Consider the following 26,817-nt stretch of genomic DNA (forward strand, 5'->3'; position numbering starts at 1 on the left):
GTCGGGCTGGATCCTCCGAGAAGTCTTCTCCGTGCAGCGTCCCCGCGGCGTCTTCCGGCTCTGAATTCACTCTGCCAGGAATCGGGCCTGGGCAGAGCCGACTACAAGCGGACATGCGCAGTTGGCTCTGCCCAGGCTCGATGCCTGGCAGAGTGAATTCAGAGCCGGAAGATGCTGCGGGGGAAGCTGCACAGAGAAGACTTCTAAAGGTAGGAGAAGAACCAGCGTTGATTGGCCGACTGTGTAGCATTCGGCCAATCAATGCTGGTTCTGCATCAAACTTTTCCATTTGAATAGCGAGTGGTACTATTCGAAAACTGCCTGGAGTTTTTTGAAGCGTTTTTTTTTTAAAAAAAAAATGCTCCAAAAAAAGCTCAAAAAAGTGCGGCAAGGTCCTAAAAACACTTCCTAATTAGGAAGTGTTTTATTCAGGACCAAAATAAGCCACATGTAATTTATGTGTGAACTAGCCCAAAGTGGTCCAGGTAGACCCCAGGGGTCCACGGGAGACTCGACGGGGGTCTACGTTGGCGTGGATATAATATAGAAACATCCAACTATGGAATATGGTACAAATGTAGCAGCAGGGGGTCCACCGAAACCGGTAAAATTTTGAAAGTGGTCTACAAGAAAAAAAAAAGTTTGGGAACCTCTGGTGTAGGTAATACGGTAAGAGTGCCTGATGGGCTCCTTACCTTGAGATGTAATTATAAACCAAAACTAAGGTGGCAGCAACTTTGTCCTTATGTCAACAGTACGTTGCGTTAAACAGCACAATACCTAAACCCTCCCCATCGTATGGGCCTCACACCCTGATGGTATTGTGCTGATGGATAAAGGTTTATACCCCCTCCCCCCCAAATATTGGTTCAAAACAGACTGAGAGAACAGCTTAGCCACGCGTTCATTCTTAAAAGCTCCTGTTTTTTTATTTTACAATTATATCTATTTTAAATGGTGTCTGGTGTCACATGTAATCGTGTTACAAATACTTAATAAAACACAACAAAAATGGAGAACAGGTGTTAGGAAACATGGTAATAAATTAGGATATAATTTACAAAAAAGAAAGCCAAACATTTTAGTAACAGTGTACCAAATTAATACTGAGTACAAAATAAAAAGCAACTAATCACAATAATACATGGGTAATTCCATTCTGTTATGTTAATGATAGCTATACGACGTTCACTCGATTAATAAAGTTGATAATGAAATTGATCCTTTTAAGTTGTACGCACCATCAATAATTATAGGTTTGCCAAAAAGTGGAACGGAAGCCTTAGCACCCAAAAAAAATTTTTTTTTTGCACAATACTTCCAGTTCCTAAAACTACCTGGCCTACGAACCCCCAATTTTTCAACATTTTATTTTTTTGTTCTGATGTAAAAAATAAAAAATAGCTTTTGTACCATGTTACTATTCTGTAGCAGCAGCATAACTGTTTTTGATTTTTTTTTTTTTTTTTTTTGTTATTTCTTACTCTAAAATATCGGGTAAATTCCAATTTTTAAGAGTTTATTTAATTTTTTTGCCTTTAGATACCTAAGTTTTTTTTTTTTCTTTTGCAGTCGTTACATGACATTTCAACAACTCAGGACTTTTTAGGTCCTTATAAGCAAACCTCGGTGCCTTCCAAATACACAACCTTGCATCCTATTGTTTCAGCACCAAATATAAAGTAAATAAATTGGTATAAACAGTTAATATTCCATTCCTTTGAGGTAAAAAAAATTTCCAACTTTAAACAAGTTATTGCCTAAAATACAATAATAATAATAATATTATAATAAAATTAAACTCAATTAAACTTGCCAATAAATGCAAACAGGCCCTCAAGTCACAAATTATACTCTTTACATCAAAGGCAATCCAGCATCAGAAACCTAAAGCGGACACCTCTACAGTATCAAACTGTGAAATAAGTCATCTTTTCAGTCCTATATGAAACATTGTGCCGAGAGGTAGCATCAGAGTTATCAGGATTGTCACAAATGGTGTATGTGCATGGAACAATTCTAATTTATTTCCTAGATTTTCTTGTTTTTTTTTTTTAATTTTTTATTTTTTTTTTGCTAATTCACATTAGAAAATACAGATTATGAACAAATACATTGATCTCACTTTCCTGATACATTTAGTTCATGAAGAACAAAAATCTGTAACATCAGTATGTGCTGTTGGGATGTATAAGGGGCTCCGTAATACCGCTGATCGATCTGCATTGACTACAATGATAGAACAAAAACAAAAAGTAAAACAAAAACAGCAACAAAAAAGAGCAATAGAGATTTCCTTGGATTATGGAAAAATAGTCCTCATTAAATTGTTTGCCTGGCCCACATCTATACAGTATTGTTATTGGGGAGACTTGCTATAGAGTCCTATATACTGCACAGACAAATTTTGCTGACAATAGTTAAGGAAATAAGGACACTTTGAGGCCGGGTTCACATCTGCATTCGGGTCATTCCGTTCCCCTCTCCTGCGAAAACCGAGCGGAAACCACACGGACTCCATTATAGTCTATGGGATCTGCAGGTTTCCTAAGGTCACCACTTTTTTATGCGGATTTGGTTTCCCCAAGCGAACTTCCCAAATGGAAACCCATGCGCAGATGTGAACCGGGCCTTAGCATTCAAGACCCTTCCAGTAATGGGTATTGTGCTGCAAAGTAGTGCCTTTACCCCCCAAAAAACCTTACTTTTTGTGGCTATATAGTCGCCCCATGATTTTTGCAATCACTTTCCAATTACCATACAATCAAATTAGCTCCTTATTTACCATCTATGTTGGAGAACAAGGTCTCAAAATTTTACTGTATTTTTTAAACCCAACAGAGCTCCAGTTCACAAGCTGGACTCCAACTAAATTCGGGCTCTATTTCCTAAAGAGAATTCAAAAAGTTTCAAATGCAATAGTTTAAAAGTTTCACCAGAGAGAACAACATGTGACGCCAAGGTTCATATTGGGAATTATATCTTTCCATTTCGAAAATGAGGAAGAACGTTAGTGGGGTCATGTACTTTCTCCACCATCCTACAATGCGCACCATTCCACTGATTCCAACACACTTGGATTTTTTTCAGCAGTCCCCACTGTTCCTGAGCAATCACTGGATCTACATTTAGCACCCAATATTGGATTCTACTGTTAAGTGGAGGGGGTCCTTTGTAAATAGTAGCCAATAGTCTGAGACTGGCAACCTGACAGGCCACATTGCTGAAAATAACACAAATGGTTTATTGGGTTTCTGGGTTAATACAAACCCATCACACGTTGCGATCCCATCTGCTGCCAGCATGTTATAGAGCAGGAGGAGCTGAGCAGATTGATTTATGGCTTTGTGTGAAAGGATTTAGGAGACTTAGTCATTTGTTCAGTTAAAGGGAATCTGTCAACAGAACCCATAATACCAACCCAACCTCACGGATAAATATCTGAATGAACCAGTGTTTTCCCCTTGTGAATCGGTACCTTTGTTGCTGAGATATTATTGTTTTTGTCAATATACAAATGAGTTCTCGGAAGCAACAAGGGCGTTCCCTCTGCTCCAAAATATATAAGTGGCATCTGTGGGGCTGAGTTGATATGATGGGTTCTAATGACAGACTTCATTTCATCTCTGCTAACTTTGGAATCAGGGGTCCAGTGGGTTGGTCCTACTCAGTGACTGACATACTTTCTCTGTTGGAAAAATAGCTGGCAATCACCGAGTAGGACCGCCCACTGGACTCCCAAACTGAGTGAGCAGAAATTTAAATGAACAAATTTGGAATGAATTCTACAATTATACATCAATTTTTTCAACTCCACCTGCTCTGTAACATGCTGCCCCCAGACTGATCTGAATTTTCAAGGTGACAGGTTCCCTTTAAATGAATATTCATGGCATTATCAAGCAGATTAATTTTATGTCAATTTTAGGAAATATTGGAAGCTATTGTCTTGTTAAATAACTCAAGGATAAATAACTTAAATAAACAACTCAACTGTAAGGAAATTTAGGTTACTTTTATAGGGTTTCCTATTGAGGTATACAAATTTTATCTAATTGGGTACATTGTTTTTGACCACAAAGGGTTCGTAGGTAAGTCAAGATATTTGTAAATCATGTATGTGACACAGTTTCTTTATTCAAGACAGAGAACATATACCGAGAATATACTCATATAAGGGGGAATTGACACTACCGTTGTTAATGTCCGTTGCTGTCTTCCATCAAAGGATGGCAGCAATGGACATTAAACTGTCACAGACTGATTCTGTGTTCATTCCCATTGACACTACTGTAAACAAGATGACAGAAGCTATTGTCTGTCATATTTGTTCACCTTTGTAACAGAAGATAAAGTCCTGCATGCACGGCTTTATCTTACGTTACAAAAGAAAACAATCATGATGGAAGACAGCAACGGACATTAATAACGGTAGAGTGAAGGCCCACTTAGACTCTATTCACACTTATTTTATTGCTTGCGTATCAGGGTTTCTATATTTTGATGGAAATAATTATGTAGTCTACAGCACTATAGTTACCGTCAATAATACTGAAATTGGGAAGGGCCACAGAGCCATGGATCTGGATTTATATTGATCTGTGGCATATTGGTTCCAGCATAGCTATCTTGGCTCCATTGGACATCATAATGTTAGTGTGAAAACAGTCTAAAACTTCTAAATTTAACCAATACTTAACCATGTGTTAGATAAACACAAAAATATGTCCTGGGAAGCCCCAATAACCATCACCCAAGGTCACAAACTGATGTACACAGAGCACATAAAAAATAAAGTGCTTTAGGACTTCACCATATTGTGGTTTAATATAGTATATGCTCCAACATTTATAAGACAAGTTTCGACATCCATGGATCCAAGTAGTATTGTCTTACAAATATTAGTTTATAGAATTTATATTAGAAAGTGAGGTGCTGGTGTATATGGTTACTATATATTAGGTCTACTCTAGCCTATGTAGAGCAATGAGGAACATCAAAGAACTCAAGTTGGCCAGGTCAAACATTCGCACACTGACCATCCATTGAGTCACCGCTCTACTCAATCTATGTGAATTACATCAAAAATACCAATTAGGTTTTTTACTTTTTTGATCACACAAGGCATCTTCTCCACGATTTAAGACTTTATGGAAATTGATATAACAATATCCATATTCTGACTGCAAGATACAAAGATGACAGCACCTTGACAGGTGACCAGGGCACCCGGCTAATTGGTAGCATTTAAAAAAACAACACTTTTTTCCCAAAAATTTGGCAGTGGACAACAGACAATGAAAACCGAAGAAAAAAATGAATCTGTTTTAAATATTCTATTACCTAATAAGAAAGATAGCACCAATGACAACTGCTCTCTTATATTTTTCACATTAGCAAAATGGTTGACTGCGGGCAGTGGACTTCAGTTACAAAAAAAGCAGACACTGCGCTTAGACATGCTGGTGGCCCCCTGGGGGATCATTTGTACGTCCCCGCCAAAATATACATTTTGGAAACACGCCAGTAAAAGTGTTTGTCTATGTTCACATAATTCTGCAGTTTTTGGGAGTGTACAAGTTAGAAAAAAAGGGTCCGTCACAAAAACAGCCCTACACTGGTCAATTGGTTGTATCTATTATTGCAGCTCAGCCCAATTGCTGCTACATTTGTTCATGGGCGATGTTTGGTATTAAATAGAGATGAGAGAACACTGTTCGGATCAGCCAATCCGAACAGCACGCACCCATAGAAATGAATGGAAGCACCTGTGACGCTGACTTTGCCGGTGTCCGGCCGGCGTCACAGGTGCTTCCATTCATTTCTATGGGTGCGTGCTGTTCGGATCGGCTGATCCAAACAGTGTTCGCTCATCTCTAGTATTAAACCATAGTTCCATTTTCTTACATGAAAAGGAGTTAGAATATCAGACAGCCCATAGACAAGTAGTGCTATTTTTGGAAAAAGGAGCAATTTTTAAAAAAACTTTTTGATCCAATCCTGTTTTGCCTTATAGAAATAATTCAAAAAATCCCTAAAAATCTGCGGAAGACAGCTAAACACCTGGTCGATTTGCTGAACATTCACCCAAGATATTGGGTGCCAATAAGAATGCCAACCAGCCTTATTCCTTGGCCAGGTATTTAGATACAGGGCTAGAGTATTCATTGAAGGAGAATAGGACCAGGCCTATGGTAGAGGTTGAATGAAGTAAGGATCAGGTACTTGGATTTCCAAGGCCCAATTCTTTTTTGTCTGGTAGCAACTGTATCGTCTCCCCGATTACCCAGTGGAAAACACAAGGCAAGCTTAGGACAGATCACTTTTGATGGACGAGTATTTGGTGGATGGTCAAATGTTACAGGTTTATGTAATGTGTATTGCCAGCTTAAGAACTTAAAGGTAGAACCAACAGAGAATTTTCTTAAAAAATAATAGTTTACAGTATGTTTCTAAAAAGTTGAAATCCAAAAAGTGTTATGCAACAAGGGAACTATTAATATTCTATATATGATTTTGTGCATCTCTATTACAGTGCAAATACATAAACTCAGTTTCAAAATTGGGGGACTTAGACCCTTGTAACTGAGGCCCACTGTGCTCTGTATGATCTAAAGACATTAAAAAAAAAAAAAAAATCTGATCTGATTTTTTATTTTATTTTATTACCTACACCTATACATTGCTATAAATTTATCCCCGGCATATGACGTGCAGGCTTTCCATGATGCACCTCTGAATACTGACGACTGTATACCATTATATTCTTACTTATATACGTAAATTGCTTCACAGCAGTATTACAAAAACGCTGAAGGATTCAGGCAGAATAACAAAATACACTTCCTTTAGTTTTTGATTTATAATTGCTTTTTAAATAACATTTCAAAGCCCATTCTTATAACTTAAATTGTGGTGCCGTAAAACTGAGATAAAATATTTATAATTTTTAGCTATGACGTAGGAAATTTCTCTCTCTCTCTTTTTAGACCAAATCATAACAGCTACATAAAAAAAAAAAGAAAAAAGAAAAAAAGTTTAAATACAAATTGATTCAGTGTCATTTTGTAAGTCCATAATAAAAATGGTTCAAGGAGGTAAGCTTGGCAATTGTGGTAGTTGTGCGAACACAAACGTTCCATAGTCTGCTCTGTTCGACTGTTTGAAATTGTTCCAATTTGGCTTTCCTCCTTGTTGGGGTGTCCAGCACTTTGGATAATAAATTCACTTCACAGAAGTTAAATAATATTGAAATCCTGTCAGTTTGGGGCTGACGAGTGGTTATGTTGTACACAGGGTTATCTCATTTCAAGGACATCCATCTCATTCCTCTCCGTCCTTCTTGGGAGGGGACGCTGTTTCGACCATGGATTACAATACTCTCTCTTTGTCTTGCTGTGGTATGGGTCAATGTCCTTGGCAAGTTTTGCAACACATTTGTCTGAAGTATGCTCGACTGCAGAATTTGAACTTCAGGACCAGCGGGCAATATGCCACTTTGTTCACATCTTTACACTCTGAAAGACATAAGAGGACGGAATACAGAAAATGAGGAATTACAGTAATAATCCAAGAAATAATTCATTCATTCATTCAAAGAAATTTTAAGAAGATATTACAACATTACGTGCCACAGATTATAATAAAATGTTGTAAATTTTTTGGGCGAAGAATGTTTTTGATTTTTTGGGAGTTCGAAATTTGTCTCTGTGCCCAAACATCCATAAAAATCCCAGTTCTTATTATTTTTTTAATATGCTGCTTGGTCAAAGAAATTTATCCAAGATATTATCACATTACGTGTGGCAGATTATAATAAAATGCTGTAAATTTTTTGGGTGAAGAATTTTTGGGATTTTTTTGTTGGTGGACGACAGGATGAGGAAGTTTGAGAATCATCTCTGGGACCAAATATCCCCCCCAAAAAATCCCAGTTATTATTTTAAAAAAATGCTTGGTCAAAGATATTTAACCAAGATATTATGACATTATGTGCCACTGATGAGGATGAGGAAGTTTGGGATACATCTCTGTGCCCAAAAATCCAAAGAATTCCCTATTATTATTATTATTATTATTTTTTTTTTTTTTTTCTTAAATATGCTGCTTGGTCAAAGAAATTTAACCAACATATTAGTTTTATTTAAGTTGCTATCTTGCAATTTTAAAATTTTCGATGGATTAAAAGTTATGTATTAAACACAACCAAGTGATGCGGATCCTTCTATCTTCTATTCGGAAATTTTGTTCAAGTGGAGCTTTGGGGAGTCGGGAGCCTGGATCGTGCACCTTGGACTGTTGTTCTTATGAAACTGGTGAGCTACCGTTATCATCTACCACTATTACGTACATATTATGACATTACCTGCCACAGATTATAGTAAAACGTTGCAAATTTTTGGGAGAATTTTTTTTTAATTTTTTTGTTGGTGGAAGATAGAATGAGGGAGTTTGTGATTCATCTCTGCACCCAAACATCGCAAAAAAATCCCAGTCTTTGTTTTTTAATATGCTGCTTGTTCAAATAAACTTAACCAAGATATTATGACATTACGTTCTACAGATAATAGTAAAATGTTGCAAATTTTTTGGAAAATAATTTTTTTGATTTTTTTTTGGTGGAAGATAGGACGAGGATTTTGGGTTTCATTTCTGCACCCAAGCTTCCAAAGAAATCCCAGTTATTATTATTTTTTTTTAATATGCTGCTCCTGCTTATTTGGAGTGAACGGGAATTCTTGCTGGACTTGAATGGGAACAAAGTATCTTATTCCATTGGTGGATTTTTACTGGACACCAACACTTCTGCATGTCAGCTCCATTCGATAAGGTTTAAACCATCTGTGGCTTTCAGAAAACTGACCTCAATTCCTCTTCAAAGTCCATTGATATTGGTTGAAATTGGACCATAAAAAATGTCCTCTAGAGAAGACGTGAAGGGTTTTTGGATCAAACTGCCAAGCACAAAAGCATCTGCTGCACTTGGGGTGTTATAACTGGCTATAAATTACCTTGTAACAAAGCTTATCATGCTATATCCATAACCGATTGTTCGGAGCTTGGGAGCAAGTCAATATCCTGCATTTTATGGCGAGTTGTATGTGACAAAGGAATTAAGAAAGGAACCTAAGGAAAGCTATAGAGTTCACGAAATAATGATCACGCCAAGGAAGGAAATATCAGCTCTCTATAGTCGCTCCTTGAATGGTTACTTCATCCTAGACTGGAAACTTTCTGCTCTTATGAGGAGTTTTATAGGCAAATTGTTTGATAGCGTCCAAGATATTGTATTTTTAACACAATGGATAGAAAGGAAAAGATATGATTTTATGAGTCTGGTAAGCGGCAGTTCTTTGCACCAGTGATGCAGGTAATGTCCTGGAATTCCTAAATCTACAGAACCAGTGTCATGGAAGTAGAGAGAAATCATATGATAACGTGTCGGTAAAGATATCCCTGTCATATACTGGTCTGAGCTATTCAGGTTCAGAAAATAATTTGGATTTAAGCAGAGATAACCGTCATGCTTTCTGCATTAGCTTGACACTACCTTTGGGTATGCAGCGCTCTGAGATCAACTTTAACCCTTTCTGTAAAGATAGGGAACGCTAAATTCTTGATGTAAACTTTATTTTTAATGTATTCCTATATTCTTGTTACGTGTTCCTGGTCAGTAGATCACTGGTGAAGCGCCCCTGGCTTTTAGTAAAAGTCCCAATAGAGAAGGGGGGCGCAGTTTTGGCAGAAGTGGTCATATTCTAGTCATTAGGTTCAGAAAGCAGAAGCAAAAAAACGGACATTATATAATCAGACACAAACTAAAAAACTGACTTAGTAACATCAGTTAGCATCCATTAATAGCCATTATGATAGGCATCCATTTTTTTTTTCAATGGACACTATCAGAACAAACATCCAATAGTAGTGTGAATGCCCTCTAATTCCCCAGAAGCACCGCCATGAATTTTGGGCCAGGTTATTACTGCTATTGGACCATTCTAGCACCTGGAAGTTGCTGCAACTGCTGATCTGCATGGGATTCAGGTGCATACTATATCTCTATACATCACACAATTTATTGCATACTTCATACTTGAGCGATCGGGAAAGATCAGATCCCGATCAGTGATCGAGCAAATTTCACAATCGGGATTGGCTGGAAAATGATCGAAAAACAGATTTTGAAATCTCAAGATTGGCTCAACCCTACTGTATATACACTCACCGGCCACTTTATTAGGTACACCATGCTAGTAACGGGTTGGACCCCCTTTTGCCTTCAGAACTGCCTCAATTCTTCGTGGCATAGATACAACAAGGTGCTGGAAGCATTCCTCAGAGATTTTGGTCCATATTGACATGATGGCATCACACAGTTGCCGCAGATTTGTCGGCTGCACATCCATGATGCGAATCTCCCGTTCCACCACATCCCAAAGATGCTCTATTGGATTGAGATCTGGTGACTGTGGAGGCCATTGGAGTACAGTGAACTCATTGTCCTGTTCAAGAAACCAGTCTGAGATGATTCCAGCTTTATGACATGGCGCATTATCCTGCTGAAAGTAGCCATCAGATGTTGGGTACATTGTGGTCATAAAGGCATGGACATGGTCAGCAACAATACTCAGGTAGGCTTTGGCGTTGCAACGATGCTCAATTGGTACCAAGGGGCCCAAAGAGTGCCAAGAAAATATTCCCCACACCATGACACCACCACCACCAGCCTGAACCGTTGATACAAGGCAGGATGGATCCATGCTTTCATGTTGTTGACGCCAAATTCTGACCCTACCATCCGAATGTCGCAGCAGAAATCGAGACTCATCAGACCAGGCAACGTTTTTCCAATCTTCAATTGTCCAATTTCGATGAGCTTGTGAAAATTGTAGCCTCAGTTTCCTGTTCTTAGCTGAAAGGAGTGGCACCCGGTGTGGTCTTCTGCTGCTGTAGCCCATTTGCCTCAAAGTTCGACGTACTGTGCGTTCAGAGATGCTCTTCTGGCTACCTTGGTTGTAACGGGTGGCTATTTGAGTCACTGTTGCCTTTCTATCAGCTCGAACCAGTCTGGCCATTCTCCTCTGACCTCTGGAATCAACAACACATTTCTGCCCACAGAACTGCCGCTCACTGGATGTTTTTTCTTTTTCGGACCATTCTCTGTAAACCCTAGAGATGGTTGTGCGTGAAAATCCCAGTAGATCAGCAGTTTCTGAAATACTCAGACCAGCCCTTCTGGCACCAACAACCATGCCACGTTCAAAGGCACTCAAATCACCTTTCTTCCCCATACTGATGCTTGGTTTGAACTGCAGGAGATTGTCTTGACCATGTCTACATGCCTAAATGCACTGAGTTGCCGCCATGTGATTGGCTGATTAGAAATTAAGTGTTAACGAGCAGTTGGACAGGTGTACCTAATAAAGTGGCCGGTGAGTGTATAATATACAATTAGGGTTGAGTGATTGGAAAAGATAGGATCCCGATCGGTGATCGAACAAATTTCACAATCACGATTGGATCGGCTGGAGAATGATCGGAAATCAGATTTTAAAATCGATCCTGAAATCTCAAGATCGGCTCAACCCCACTCATACTGTATCCGATAGATAAAAAAAAATGTTGAATACGCCATTCACAAAGTATATGAAGGCTAGGGATAGTATATGCAGTTGTCTATCACTCTGTATTACAAAGCTGTAGGAGTTGCTTTCCACATGCATGATACGTTATGACAATAAAAGTGCAGAAATACTGGACCACGAGTAGACCATGACTGATGGTCCCTTGCACAGTAGTGGTGGACCTAAGTAAGTAATGTTTTTATGCGCTCCTTGCTTGCATAAGGTAAGACTGTCACTCCTCGACAAGCAATTTTTATTACTTTAAATGAATTTTTTGAAACTTGACTTGAGAAGACAGAAAAGAGTGCAGATCTGTAGAGGACCTACACATAAGACTAACATGCGTTTGTAATTTTTGCATTAGACCCTAAAAGTAGAGCTCACCAATAAAACTAAAAAATGAAAACTAGCCGGCTTGTAGCCTGAGCAGACTCTACCCACTCCGAAGGTCTCAGGAGGTCTTGCATATTGTGGTTGCGGTGCTTATGTATATTTCACAAATGTTTATGGGTAACATAAAAATCCTGCGGTGCTCACTGTCTGCACTCTACTTTCAACAAAAACGTAATGTAATCCTTACAATGAACGTGTCGGATCTCTCGTCCCTCTGCCGACTCCAACGACATAAATTAAGCAGTGAAATGACTACTGAATATTCCCTACTAATGAACAGTCATTCACCATGTCACATTCTAAGCTCCAAGGAAGAAAGTATAACTATTCACAGGTGACACGGTACGAATCTGAATCTATGTGCATATTAGTAGGAACCCTACTAATAGTTGGTATACAAGTTGTAATTTCAGGGTCTTTATAGCACGTTACTTAAGGTCTCTTTCTCCATTATTTGTAATAGGAAAAAAAAGTCTTAGAATGAGTAAGACTGTTAAATAATACTAAAAATGTGTATGCATTGCTCCCCAAGTTACATAGGTTCCCTGTTCAGAATCGCCGTCGACAGGCCAGTTATATAGGTTACGTAGCTGTCGGCAAAATGAAAGTGGTTCTGCATTCAGCTGATCGCTACAGGTATTCTCCCCACTATACCCTGACAACTGAAAAGGCTTTTTGGATTTCAACATGCCCAAACCTCTTTTTTACTCATTGGATGTAGCGGCGCCTACGGTGTATTGCATAGTCTATTTCTTTATGCCAACTTAGAACACATGGATATGTATTGGAAGGGAGGTCAGATGTTATAGATTGCAGTTAAAAGCGGGTATATATCTATATACATATAGAAAAATATAAAGTACAGCCTCTTTGAATTATTTGGTTTTATGTAATAGAATTACTTCTCTAAAATCATTGCTAATGTTTTTCTTCATCAGCATTCTGTTAAGATATTCCTCAATACTCCAGACCAGCAAACTGACAAAACTGGATAACTGATGATAACTTAACCAAGGGCATTTGGTAGGCCGCACCTTGCTAATACTTAGCCCCTTAATGCATATGGAAACCGTAAGGATGTACTTCTTCTGCATTTTAGTCTAGTTTTTGTTAAATAAATAATGACTAATGAGGACTTTGGCCTTATAACTGATTGATAGGCAACAATAAGAATTGTTTCTCTAAAATCATTGCTAATGTCTTTCTTCATTGGCATTCTGTTAAGATATTCTTGAATGCTCCAGACCAGCAAAATGACAAAACTTATGCTGTTGTAAAAGTGGTCACACTTGCTGATGATAACTTAACCAAGGGCATTTGGTAGGGCGCACCTTGCTAATACTTAGCCCCTTAACTCAGATGGAAGCCGTAAGGATGTACTTCTTCTGGATTTTGGTCCGTTTTTTGTTAAATAAATAATGACCAGGTCTGATTTGCCACGGGTTGTTGTTCATCAAAGGCTGCATTTACCTAATTTTAAGACCTGCTGAAGGCCTAGAATTTTCTATTATGTTCTGATACATAAAACCACAGAATTCAAAGAGGGGGTAACTTTCTTTCTCATGACTGTATAAATCTAATGATAGATGTATATACCATAAAACTTTTTTCTTCAGCGCAGACAGAGGAGGAATGTAAGTGGGGTGGGGGGGGGGGGGGCAAGTGGTTGTGGGGGCAAGTTAAATAGAAAGGCATTTTTAGGGCACACAAGTGTTACACAAGTAGCAGACTACCAGTCAGTTTAACCACAGCACTGAAAAAAGTAAAGTCACAATTACGCTGTAATAAAAGTGAAGCTTGAGGTTTGCATCTAATCATTCCTGCCCTTCATGCGTCCTCCATTGTTCTTATAAATCTGCTGCTTGTGGCTGCAGTAATATTTGAAGTATTTTATAAAGAATTACTGCAGCCATGAAATAGTTTAGTCTACTCCAGGTCCCTCTTGACTCACCATGTTGAAGGAAATGAAAACCAGTAATGTGCGTGTTTTTCGTTGTCTCGCGTCTGTTTTATGAAGCTTTTGACTGGTCTCGCTTACAGTACCTTCTCTGGAAGAAGCAGTCATTACAATGGTCTGCTTCTCATATTCTGAGCAGGCAGAACCAGGCATTGTGTGCACTACAGACAAGAAGCAGCACATACTCACCCTCTGTGTTAGAAATCGGGTTGCTGTCACATTTGCTTTCACACTGCTGCATTGACGGAGGGCGAACGGTTTCTGGACAATCATTCGACGCTTGCCCCGTGTAGGAGAGACACTGGACTGTTCTCATCTGCTGGCCCAGACCACAGTGCGCAGAACACTAATGAACAAAGAAAAGAAGGTGACAAGTCATTATATACACCTTACACAACTTACATTGAAGTCCAAGACATCTTCCGTTACAAACAAATGATTCAAGAAACAAGAAACAGGAATTTTGCTCTGATACGAAACTTGGAAATTTTGAGCTTTTCCAGTTTCACAAACACAGGCGACTTAGATTTTTTTTTTTCTTTCAATAATGCACCATCCAACAAACATAGATACAGACATAATCTCCTCCAGTTCAGCCTATTATTCTGCAATGGTGCAGAGGAAGGCAAAAACCTCATGAGGCAGAAGCCAATTTTCCTAATTTTAGGAGAAAAATTATTTCCCAATGCCAATCATGCCAATCCTGCAAACAGAATAAATCCTTGGATGAAGATTCCAACACCAAAAATCTAAGTAAAAAAAAACTAAGTGCTATAACCTGTGATATTGCTGTTCTCAAGAAAGAAATCCATGCCTTTCTTGGAGGTTTTAGAGAATCCCCCCTTCTCGGGAAGATCATCCATCATTGCTCTTACAGTAAAGAATCCCCCCTCCATGGTTCTTTTCCCTAAACACAGATGGTTCCCCACTGTTATATTTAGGCAAGGGTGACATGGTGGATAGATCCACTTTGCAGCCCTGTGCTTCTCACGGAAAAGTAAAAGTAGATAGATAGATAGATAGATAGATAGATAGGAGATAGATAGATAGATAGATAGATAGATAGATAGATAGATAGTATATCAATGGTCAACACAGCAATTTCTCAGTTCCATTAATACCTGATACTTAAGAATTCAAGGGAGAAGTTCCTATTCAGGTCTTGCGTAGGTGAAATAAGTAGTAACGGGAGGTATCGATTCTTATTGAGAAGAGCTACTTAGTATAGGAAGTTACACAACTCTCCATGGGTAAAATATTGGCTTTCCTTGAGAAGAAAAGACAATTGTTTCTCTTGAGCCGCCCATAGATAGTTTCCCTGAAAGTCAATGTCCAACCCATGAATGAGCCTTGACAAATGCAATGTCCAACCCATGAATGAGCCTTGACAAATGCAATGTCCAACCCATGAATGAGCCTTGACAAATGACTAGGGATATTAGTCACAGTAATGTCTACTAGCTGCTGCCAGGATAAGTAGTAGTATAATCAGAAGTATTGTCAATGGATTAAGACTGCTTACATAGGTCTGGGTAGTCAGTTTTTTAGTATTCTGGATTTTGCAACCTTTTAATTCCATGGCTCATAAGCAGCAAATGTTCTGTAATACATCTGTGTTACACAATTTTGATGATTTCACCTATTTTTCAATCTAGTAAGTTTTCTGTTGCTGCAGGCGGACTATCTGCTGCTGTCAGCCCTTGTGATCATGACTCAAGTGGCAGCCTTATCTCAGCTCCATGATACATGAGAACCTGAAGCTCACTGACACGTGAAGTGGACAGTCTATGGTGTCTGCTTTGTTGCGCTTAGGGGTATGCTTAGAGGGCTAGTCATCTGCAGGGTCATGAATAGGACATTCACAGTCTTATGATCTAACTAGAAGTTACTCACATTCTTATACTGTAGTTAGAGAGTATATATGTATTTATGTCACTTAGGACCATCTATATAAACATGCATGTATATTTCCTGAATCACAAATCAGACAAATCCCATATAGATCACACACTATATCTGTGTTGTTACCTACCTGCCCCCATTCGCCTGTAACCCATCGAGGAGGCGGGCATCGCCCCAAACTGCAGCGTATCCGGACTGGGGGTTTGCTTTCTTCTGCGCAGCTTGTGGATGGAAAAGTTTTGGAGAGGTCACTGCTTTTACACTGAACAATTCGATGCTTAAATCCAGGTCCACATTTGGGTGTGCACTAAAAAAGAAAGCACAAATGGACTTTTACAGGTATGTCCATCCTATAGAAAAAATAAAAAGTGCCCTTATATCATTTAATAACCACATAATATAACATTCTTTCTAGAGTAAAGGTGGTTTAGGCATCTATATAGGAAAGAGTTCTTTACAGTCAGAGTAGTGGTAGTAATGACAGATATATCAACACTTAAAGAACGGATAGATGAGGGGTTATCAACCTTAAAGAAGACCTTTCACCATCATCACCCATTCTAGTTCTTAGTATCTGTGAATAGGCGCCGCTCCGCTTATTTTAGCACTGATGGGATTTTCCCTCTAGCCCTCACCATTACTGAGCAACAGACACAGTTAGTTTTGGTCTATATAAGTTCAGTAATGTCAGAAGGGGTGGTGTCAGGTGGGGGCGTGATCCAGAACTCCAATCAGAGGCAGCCAGTGTCAGAGCTCAGAATCACACCCCTTGTCTGCTCCTGCCTGACACCGCCCTCCTGACGTCCAGAGTAAAAATAGCATATCAGGCACCCAAACCAGCAGCACTGATTTCTCAGGAACTGTGGGGGCTAGAGAAAAAAATTCCAACTGTGCTAGAATCAGTATTAAATGTTTTCATTCAACGCTTTATTACTGCGGGACATCCCGTGGGGCCTCAGTGTTGATGCAAATGATGGTATACTTGTCAAGTGGGAAGTAACACTTTGGTTTCTCTGGTGGTAGGGTCTCTGTGTGCTGTATGTGAAGTGTTGACACCCACTTGACTAATATATTAACATCAAAAGCAAAAGCGGTTATATCTTTGGAATGGCCTAATGGAATTGGGTAAACAAAAATCAAAATACTCAGAGTGATGCTGTCGATCAGATGATGTATGACATTGGGCCATTCAGACCAGGTGATGGTTCCTTTTTAAAAAAGTCTTGAAACATAAGTGGCACTAAAGAGGCTGTGTTCTTCCTTCTGAACAAGAGCAAATTTGCATCTTCTGTTTACAAAATTTAAAAACTCTTACTCTCAAAAAAATGGAAATAAATAGAATTTTTTGCAATAAATCGGTAACATGTATGTATACACTTATATTGGTCACACAACATTCTCTCCAATTCTTAGATCGAAACATGTAAGCCTAATTCTTAAGGCGCAGAGATGAGAAGAACTTACTGAGTTATATGTATTGGTAATATTGTAGGTCGAAATTCTCTTAAATTGCAAAGCAAGGAGACGGCAGATCTGAGGCTGAATCTTGTAGCACAACGGTCTTAAATTTCACAGATTTCCCCATTTCAGTAAATGCTCTCTAGGAGGACTTGCACAACATCAGACGGTGCCCCCGGTCATCAAAGCATTTTGTTTTCTTATTTAGAAGTAAAGCTTTTTCTCTGTAACACGGGTTCCAATAAACCTCTTGTACCATCTGTTTGAGATATTCGAAATCCCAACGAAGCCGTCTTGTACATCTAAATCTCAAATTACTCCCCTAGCTTGCCTCTGCCAAGGATATCAGACGTTCCAAGGTCAATCTCACCCTAACACTGACATTATTACTTTACTTAATAAACATTTAGAAGTCTATCATATTAGAGGTCCCATAGATGATGTGCCTCATGGTGCTGATAAACATATCTTCTGGAACCCTTGACCTGAAGCTGCCTCATTGAACCAGTCTTGTCATCTCACCTCTAAATAACATATGGGGCGTCATTTGCTGGCCGCTTAGATTAGTCAGCTCTAGAGAATGGATCACAGTGTTTCATGCTTGTTAATATTAAAAGCTGCAATGTGTTTTATGAGAGAGATAACTGCTCTCAATGTGACCAGTAATGGAAGGCCGAGTGATGGCTCTCACTTTTCTTGGCTGTAACAGGGGGTGAAGTGGGGGCAACATTATCTTTCCTTTGTCCCAGAGTAAAGCCAACATTAAGGCAATTGCCAGGGGTCAAAGTGAAGGCAACACCTATTAAAATAAAAAAAAAAAAACCTTCTGAACCATTGGATCATGTTCTTAAAGGGATTTTCCAGCCCCATATGCATTTTTGATACTGATAATCTAAAGACAGTTTAGGTCCTCTGTATCTTATCTATGGGGCTAAGACAACCAGACCAAGAACAGATGATTTGGCTGCCTCCGGGTGCCAGAAGCAATAATAATGAATGCGGAGCAGAAGAGGACTACTGAATAGTGGTGGCTCCTATTGCATGAGTAGGACCAGACCTGCTTCCGCTGCCATTCTGCCACAGCTTCCGATATCTGGTTTCAATCGGATCAGCGGATTGGTGCAGTATCTGGGTGTTGACCCCATCACAGATGAGATTGTAATGACTTATATATCCTGTGGTGTTTAGGCTGCTCTTACACGACAGTAGTTTAAGACCGCAAATGGTCCGCAATTGAGGGTTTTCAATTGCAGACACATTATACTCAATGCGACCTCTTACACCACCGGATATTTTATCCGTGGTGTGCTGAGCCACAACCGAGGTCTGCACTTTTTAGAACATGTCCGTAATGGTCGCAATTCACGGCACTGCACAGACTCGCCCATAGAACTCTATGGGCGAGTGCGGTAGTTTACGGGCATCTGTGGAGTGTATGTTGATGATCAGCAACAAGTGTTGCTGATCGGCAACATGCGGACCGTAAAAGCACTACGATCGTGTAAGACCAGCCTTAGAGCCAGGAATCCCCTTTAAGAACTGTACATTCAGTAGTTTACAAACTGGAGCCTCTGTGTTCCTCTGCACAGATCTCCATATCAAATTTTACACAGCGTATATATAGCGTAAAGGTCGCACCTACCAACTGGCCCATAAACCAAGAAGATCCACAGTTTACCCTCACCACTCTAAGGTGGATTCAACTTCTTTGATATCTTTTCTGATTTCCAGAGGCAAAGCTATAGGGGATGTAGCAATAACAGTCACTATCAACCCTGAACCCTAAGGGACCCCCATAAAAATCACCAATATTCTTAATAGCACAATTTAGAAATAGGGCCTCAATAAAAATTTTGCATCGGAACCCTGAGTTTTTAAGTAACGCTCCTGGCAGCACCCACAGAGCAGCCTACCAATATGTAGAAATGGACCAGGTAGTGCAGTGCCTGTAGGCTTTCTGTTCCTTTTGGGATAGATATACTAACTTGCCAATAAACTCTGCATCATGTTAATAGGCTTATTAACTGAGTCATGCATGATGTTAAGGGGGCTGCCCTCTAGAGGGCAGCATACAGAGGCACTGTTCTCCTAACATCCTAGAGAATAGATTTGCATATTTTTTACCCGGCTTTCTAGTAGTCATACAAAAATGGCAGCCACAATGTGCCTGCAATACACATCTATGTACAACTCTGTACCTGTATCACAGGATGGTTACAGCTGTATAACATAGGGTTAACATAAAGAAACATGTTCGCTAAAGAACTGATGCTCGATTCCACATGCCAGATTCTAAATGAACAAAATGCCGCAGCTAGTACAGATTACATTCCTTAAATAAGATGTCTTATCCGCCAACCACTCTGCACCTTTAAGAAACCGACCATGGCCCTCAGTCCCTGGTGTACAAATGTTCCAGACTGGAAAGAAAAAAAATAAAATAGAAAAAAAAACCCCCCTTATATATTTATCTAGCGCTGAAAAACAAATGTGATCCCCCCAGTTCTGGTATGCATGGATGTTTTTACTGCACCGTGCCAATATGCTGGCATTTTCCGAACCGCTTTCATGTGGCACCCACTTACCACATTTCTGAGATAACAATGTTTTATTTAAATTCTTTTTTACAGTTCAATCAGTCTTCGGAGTGTTTTAGTAACCCAAGCACTTCAGAGGGAAAGCGAAAACGCGTGGAAATTCTTTTATGTGAGCACAAAATGCGCTTATTTTTATTATAGAGTGCACATTGTAATCTAATGAATTACTAGGATGGAACGACAGCTAGACTTCATAGTGTGCATGCTGAAAAGAACAACTCCGATCTGTTCTTTCTCAAAGACATGGATTTCAGCAAAATCCGCAGTTATCTTTGCTGTATAGCACTGTCAAGCTGTTACATTAAGTGCAATCTTTGTTTTCTAAGAAATATAAACCTATCATGGCTTCTAAGAAACACGGCAAGCTCTCTCCTACTGTTTTCATCAACCCCAAAAATACCCCAGACTGAGGATCTGCAGGCCATGCCAGAACGCAACTGGGGATTTTAACCATCTCCTGCAATTTACAGTCTAGTCCAATAATTGTAGCACATCTGTGCTGGGGAAGACGGAGCGGACCAGCTCGAAAGAGGTTAAGACTGAGCGAGTTTTAGGTTTATCGCATACAGTAAATTATTGGCATAGAATTATCTGGCGAGGAGACGTCATCCTTTGAAAAGTGATTGGAGGTTTTATTAGAAGCTGACATGATAAACTGAGAATTACGTTTGATCTGCTGTCGCTGGGATTTGGTGGCATGTTCTTTGTGGTTGTGTATCGAACAGACTTTTTATCTGGGCAAAATCGGGTTCAATAATAGAGGTTATCAACCATTTGATCTAGTCGCGAAGATATGATACATATATATCTACTTATGGGTCACTGGCACAACCCAAAATATACACATTTATGAGCCAAGTTATAAGGAGTTGTCCCACTTGGATGTAGGGGAAATATTCAACTGATTTTTCTGCCTAGGAAAATATATTTGGAAGCCGAACTCATGAATCTCAAAATATCACTGGAGTGGCTCTCAAATTCAAGCAGTTGTCGTGATGAGACAAATCTTTGAAGGACCCATGCACACTGGTGGCTCCATTCTGGAAACTACAGTCCAATTATCAGCCATAGCCCCTGGACTGCACCGTGTTTGGAGACCGTGACTCACAGTATCTTAGTTATCTATGATCTCAACGCATCACAAATAGAGATGAGTGAACAGTAAAATGTTCGAGATTCGATATTCGTTTCGAGTAGCCCCTCAATGTTCGACTACTCGAATAGAATATCGAACCCTATTATAGTCTATGGGGGGGAAATGCTCGTTTCAGGGGTAGGCAACGTTCGATCAAATTATACTTACCAAGTCCACGAGTGAGGGTCAGGCTGGATCCTCCGAGCAGTCTTCTCCATGTAGCGTCCCCGCGGCATCTTCCGGCTCTGAATTCACTCTGCCAGGCATCGGGCCTGGGCAGAGCCGACTGCGCATGTCCGCACTACAAGCGGGCATGCGCAGTCGGCTCTGCCCAGGCCCGATGCCTGGCAGAGTGAATTCAGAGCCGGAAGACGCCGCGGGGAAGCTGCACGGAGAAGACTTCTAAAGGTAGGAGAAGAACCAGCGTTGATTGGCCGATTGTATAGCATTCGGCCAATCAATGCTGGTTCTGCATCAAACTTTTCCATTCGAACAGCGAGTGGTACTCGATCGAGTACGAGTATTTCAAATACCGTAGTATTCGATCGAATACCTACTTGATCGAATACTACTCGCTCATCTCTAATCACAAAACTAACGCCAAACTTTCCAAATAAATTTGGTAAATACGTTCCAAAGAGAAACTGCATTTCGGTTTATCTTATAAATTCTCCCCATAAGGGAACAGGCACTACAGGAGAAATTACTATCACTGAAGAAACAAATAGAAAGTGCCAAAAACCTAAATGAATCACCCTGTTTACTGCCATAGAAACAACATGACCCTTCATTCCGACACCATAAGTTTACATTTTAAAATGTCTAAAATTTAGGAAAGTTTATGATTTTTTCGTTCCTCCCTGAACATTAGCCTTCAGGAACTATATAGAGGAAAAGGCTGTATAAGTATTGGTTAGGATGTGTAAAGACGGATGGTGACTTGTTTCAATTGTCTTTCCTAGCCTAGGGCAACCTTGGAGATTGCTTTCAGGAATGTGTATGACTGTAAGTGATGTAAGCGTGTTTCAGAGTAAGGTGCGTTGTGGTATTATACTGCTTGCAGTCCTACATAATAAATGGTGCAATTTCGATAAACCTAATTTTTTGGCATAGTCCTATGAAAAATTGCTCAGCTCAAAACCTATACAAAGAAGGCCACACGGTGACTCAGTGGTTAGCACTGCAGCCTTGCAGCACTGGAGTCCTGGTGTTCAAATCCCGCCAAGGGCAAAAAACCATCTGCAAGGAGTTTGTATATTCTCCCCGTGTTTGCATGGATTTCCATCCGATATTCCAAAAGACATACTGATAGGGAAAAAAAATGTACATTGTGAGCTCTATGTGGGGCTCACAATCTACAAAAAAAAAAAAAAAACCTATACAAAGAATTGCTGGATAACTTTGGTTTTGCACTTAGTAGTCTCAATAGGTGACAACAAATATCTAAACAAAAAGATAGATAAAGTAAGAAGTAATAAGGGTAAGAATCTTACTTCAGACCAGTCCAAAGCAACCCATTGTGGAGGACAAGACTGATTATTACAAGCTTCTTTTTCGATGGGTCGGTGAGTTAAGCAGCTGATGTCGTCTAGTGTCTCTTCTTCTGAAGGTCCGATCCTCCGAATGCAGAGTACTGTCCGTGTACGCATTCCCCCATCGCATGTCTTACTGCACTCAGACCAGTCACCGATAAACCATCTGCAATGGCAAGAATATAGAGTTCATCCAAATTGTTTAAGATCAAGGGTGTTCTTCAGGATATCCTTACTAATATTATTTGTGGGTTTGGATGTTTGTTCCTCAATCACAGCTGAATGGATTGGTCTGAAATTTCATACATGCCTACAGATTGTGCAGGAAGGAAACATAGGCTACTTGCCACCTTGCTCAATCCCCAGAACTCACCACCACGACTGGCTAAAGTTGTGTCCGACTCCGCTGTAGGAACTGACATGACGTCAACGCAGCAAGTCGGCAGGCCTCCTATTGGTGCACGCCTGTGTGTTGGCGGGCCGCAGGGACAGCAGAGCGGCCCCTTACGTTGCCAGGGAAGTGTGGGCGGGGCAAGTCATCCAGTGCGTGACGAACATCATGGCGACTGCCCACAGCTCCGGACCACCGCTGCCATGCCATGTACATGGTGAGTCAGCCTGCACGCCCTAGCCTGGCGTTTGGCAGTGCGGCGGCGCGGTGTCGGCCTGTTGGTGCAGGTTTGCTGGCCTTTGAGGGTGTGGGGGTTGGGGAGAGAAGAGGAAGTGTAAGTTGGAGGTAGGATTTTGTAGACTACGCCCGCAGGGAGTGCAGTAGGGGTTTGACAGTCTGATAACCCGGCGGGGACCGTTGTCACGTGCCGCGGAGGGGGCCCGCTGGTGCGCGTGGCAAGTAGTCGTGTCCGCGGGGGTGGCCTCGACGCTGGAGCGGGGTGGGGGAGGGGCCACAGGTGCATGGTGGAGTGTGAGGCCTGGGCTGTGCTGGAGGTGACTTGCGCAAGGGATAAGGGGCTGCGGACGAAGTCGCAAGTACTGCTAGTTGTACATAAGGCTTACTTAAGTAAGCAGTTGGTATCCTCAAACTCTGTTATGGATTGCCTATTTTAAAGGGAGTTTGTCACCAGATCCAAGCATATCAACTGACACCTACAGATAGATAGGTTATGGTTACCTGGTTTTAACCCTATGAATCGTTGCAATCACATTTTCAATATATAGATGAGCTCTTAGAAGCAACAAGGATGCACATTGCTTCAAAGAGGTAAGAAGCAACAATCCTGTTACTTCAAAGAGTTAATTTTCATATTAACAAAAATTATATCTTGGAAATGAAATACTAATTCACAATGGGAAACACTGATTCAAGTATCCCTAACCTATCTATCTGTAGGGCTGGGTTGATATGCAACATTCTGTTGATAGACTCCTTTTAGAAGTTTTACCGGGAACCTGTCATGTTATACATGGTGTCCACAAGCATTTAAACCCCTAATCTATGCTTAGGAGTCCAGTAGAAGTTCAGTAGTCCATTGACTGGTAAGTTTACTTGTATAAGGGAAATAGCTATCAATAAAATAGAAGATACTTCTGCTCCATGCCAGGTTACCCATGTATAGGACTCTATATGCAACGTAAATGATTCCCTTTAAAGGCTTTCAACAACCACGGTTTGGGGTCTGTATTGTGGTTTTTGTGACCGCATCATCTTGCAAAAACATGAAAAAGAATTATATGGAGTCCAATTTCCATTAGTAAATTGGTCAGAAACAAAATGGAGAACAAAAAACAACATCAAAAAAATTCCAACAACTTTTTGTAAAACAAGTTAGGAAGAAGAATTGAATATACTGTGCTTAAAAACAAATTCACCGAAACCATATCCCCATATAGTTTATAAAACAGTCTACTAAGGTGTGAGTTGTAACCAAGGTTATTCCTAGTTATAAAAAAACAAGGCAACATATTGCAGAATATTAAAGATAAAACTTGAGGGCATTCTTTTTCCTAGAAAACCTGAGCCTATTGAATACACAACTTGCCAATAATAAGTGAAAGCTGTCATGTCTATGTATCACCGGCCCAGAATAAAGAGTTGACAGATGACTTCCGTTATGTATCTAAGCCCCAGCATGTTCTATAATGACAGCAATGTAACATAAAATCAGTGTAACCTTTTAGCAGGTTGACTGTACACTGAAATGGCTCTCTATCACAATAAAGGAACAAAAGTCTTCCTAAAACATGGAACGGCACGCTGCTCGAACCTGGAACGCCGCCAAAAAGTTGACATTTTTGTCATGTGCACTGATTCATATTGTGTTTTGTTGTCTCTAAGGAGGAGACGTGAAAAATAAGTTACATAGGTTTCATTCATCCTATATCGGAGTGTGAAATTCTTCATTATCACATGTTGACAGGTTTGACATTTTGGGTGAGACACCAGCTAGATAGTATGCTATGTGTTAAGCCGGTTCAGAATTATCAGGCGGTAGAGGCAACAGTATGGTAGACCGTCTGCAACCAATGACATACGAAATGTAACATAGCCAAGGTTTCTCTTACAATTCCTTTAGAGCCTTATCATAACCATCTGTTGACTTTCTTGTAGAAAACTGAATTTTCAGGAATTACTCCTGTAAGATAACCATTTCAAGAGTAAGCCGTGTCTTAAGTTGTATGTAATGATAAGAAAGAGACAGCACCAACCGGAGTAATCGTGGTACAGTCAACGCTTTCCTCGAGAGATTACATTATTACTAGGGAAAGGAGCTCGCTGGGGAACGTTTCAGACTGTTCAACCTTCGCTCGACAGCCTTTGCCCCACTAAGGTTCAAGGGAGGCTGCTTCTAATAAACTAATACCAAATGTTTTTCGAGACACTTCATCCTTCACATATGCAAAAGGAGAAATACTGTTTAGCTGGATAGATTTATCATGTTCACGGACTGTCAAAATCCTCAGCTGTACAAATGGTAAACAGCCTTCAGCTTCAGACAGAAGCACTCCAGCAGAGACCACAATAAATCCTTAAATTAACAACAAAACTTTTTCTTCAGACTTAAGTCAATTTCTTCTTACTACAAAACACATTTTACTCCTGGACCCCAAAGATGTCTGTCTGTGCTGTGCGCGCGTTTGCCCCTCCTTTACAATCCATCCCCATGAGAATCTTTTTGTTCTTTTTTTGACTGCCTTATGGGTCTATTAACTCAAGAATGGATTAACAAGGATTTTTCACATAGCTGTAAATTAGATTGTTTTTACTATATTATGGGGTTTCGTAATGGGACTATTATTTTGGGTCCCCTAATTGTGCAAATTAGAATTGTGCAAATTTCATGTACAAGAAGTTTTCGGACAACCCCTTTACATATGTTTTTTTTTTTGCTACAAGTTTGTCATAAAGGGGTTCTCACAAAGCTAAAGGGATTGTCTGGGACTGTATAGTGATACTCTTTCTTAGGACACCCAAACCGATCAACTGTTTGAAGCTCAAGGTACAGAGCCAGAAGCAGATCTGTTGACACTACAATGTAGTAGCGTGGCGCAGTCATTATATGGCGCCGTCTGCTTCTGGCTCTGTACATTGAACTCCAAACAGCTGGCGCCAGAGGTTGAACCCCCATCAATCTGATGTTGATAACCTATCCTATGGACAATCCATCAGCCTTGGACAATCCCTTTAAGCTGTCCATACTGATTATTGTTCACCCATCAACTATACCTCCAGAATCCTCTGCGCAGATACCTGCTCGACCTGCATATATTCGGAATAGGGAGAATGGAATATGCCACTGCTAGAGTCTAGTGGCAACTTATGTCCCATGAGAACAAAATCACTGGGCATGTTGAAATTCAAGGGCCTGATCCTTCTCTCCCCCAACTGCATTCTCAGGGGTATGAAGGGTTCATTATACTATTCCGTGTACATAATATCACACGCTTTGGAACATATTATAATGAATCATTCCAGTGTTTCATAGATCTTATTGCCTAATGTAAAGCCAATGATGGACTTGCCTGGTCAAAAACAAATCAGTAAGAGGCAGTAGCATCTTGGATGTTACCCCAGCCAGTACCATTTTGGAATTGCAACATGGCCCTATTTATTTGAAGTTGAACCTTACCAGATGCTTATAAAGACCTGTGCAGTCTAGAATAGTCTTGAGATGATCCTGGACCTTGGGTCACTGCCAAGTCAATCATATTGTACATTCCAGGTAGCGTCTCATCTTACTATATAATGGGCTACTGGACTATT

The 26,817-nt window shown here is 40.1% G+C and overlaps 1 protein-coding gene across 2 annotated transcripts in view; it reads right to left on the reverse strand.

Moving 5' to 3' along the window:
* Positions 1 to 6,661: 6,661 nt before the first annotated feature.
* Positions 6,662 to 26,817, reverse strand: part of ADAMTS6 (ADAM metallopeptidase with thrombospondin type 1 motif 6) — a 190,285-nt gene continuing 170,129 nt past the window's right edge. For both annotated transcript variants that reach the window (XM_075269810.1, XM_075269809.1), the window contains exons 22-25: positions 22,560 to 22,764; positions 16,007 to 16,183; positions 14,164 to 14,320; positions 6,662 to 7,517 (exon numbers count right to left, since the gene is read on the reverse strand). In XM_075269810.1, coding sequence (XP_075125911.1) covers positions 7,408 to 7,517; positions 14,164 to 14,320; positions 16,007 to 16,183; positions 22,560 to 22,764 — 649 coding nt within the window. In that variant the 3' untranslated portion in view covers positions 6,662 to 7,407. The remainder of the gene's footprint in view (positions 7,518 to 14,163; positions 14,321 to 16,006; positions 16,184 to 22,559; positions 22,765 to 26,817) is intronic.

This window comes from Leptodactylus fuscus, chromosome 1 (assembly GCF_031893055.1).
Source record: "Leptodactylus fuscus isolate aLepFus1 chromosome 1, aLepFus1.hap2, whole genome shotgun sequence".
NCBI lineage: Eukaryota > Metazoa > Chordata > Amphibia > Anura > Leptodactylidae > Leptodactylus > Leptodactylus fuscus.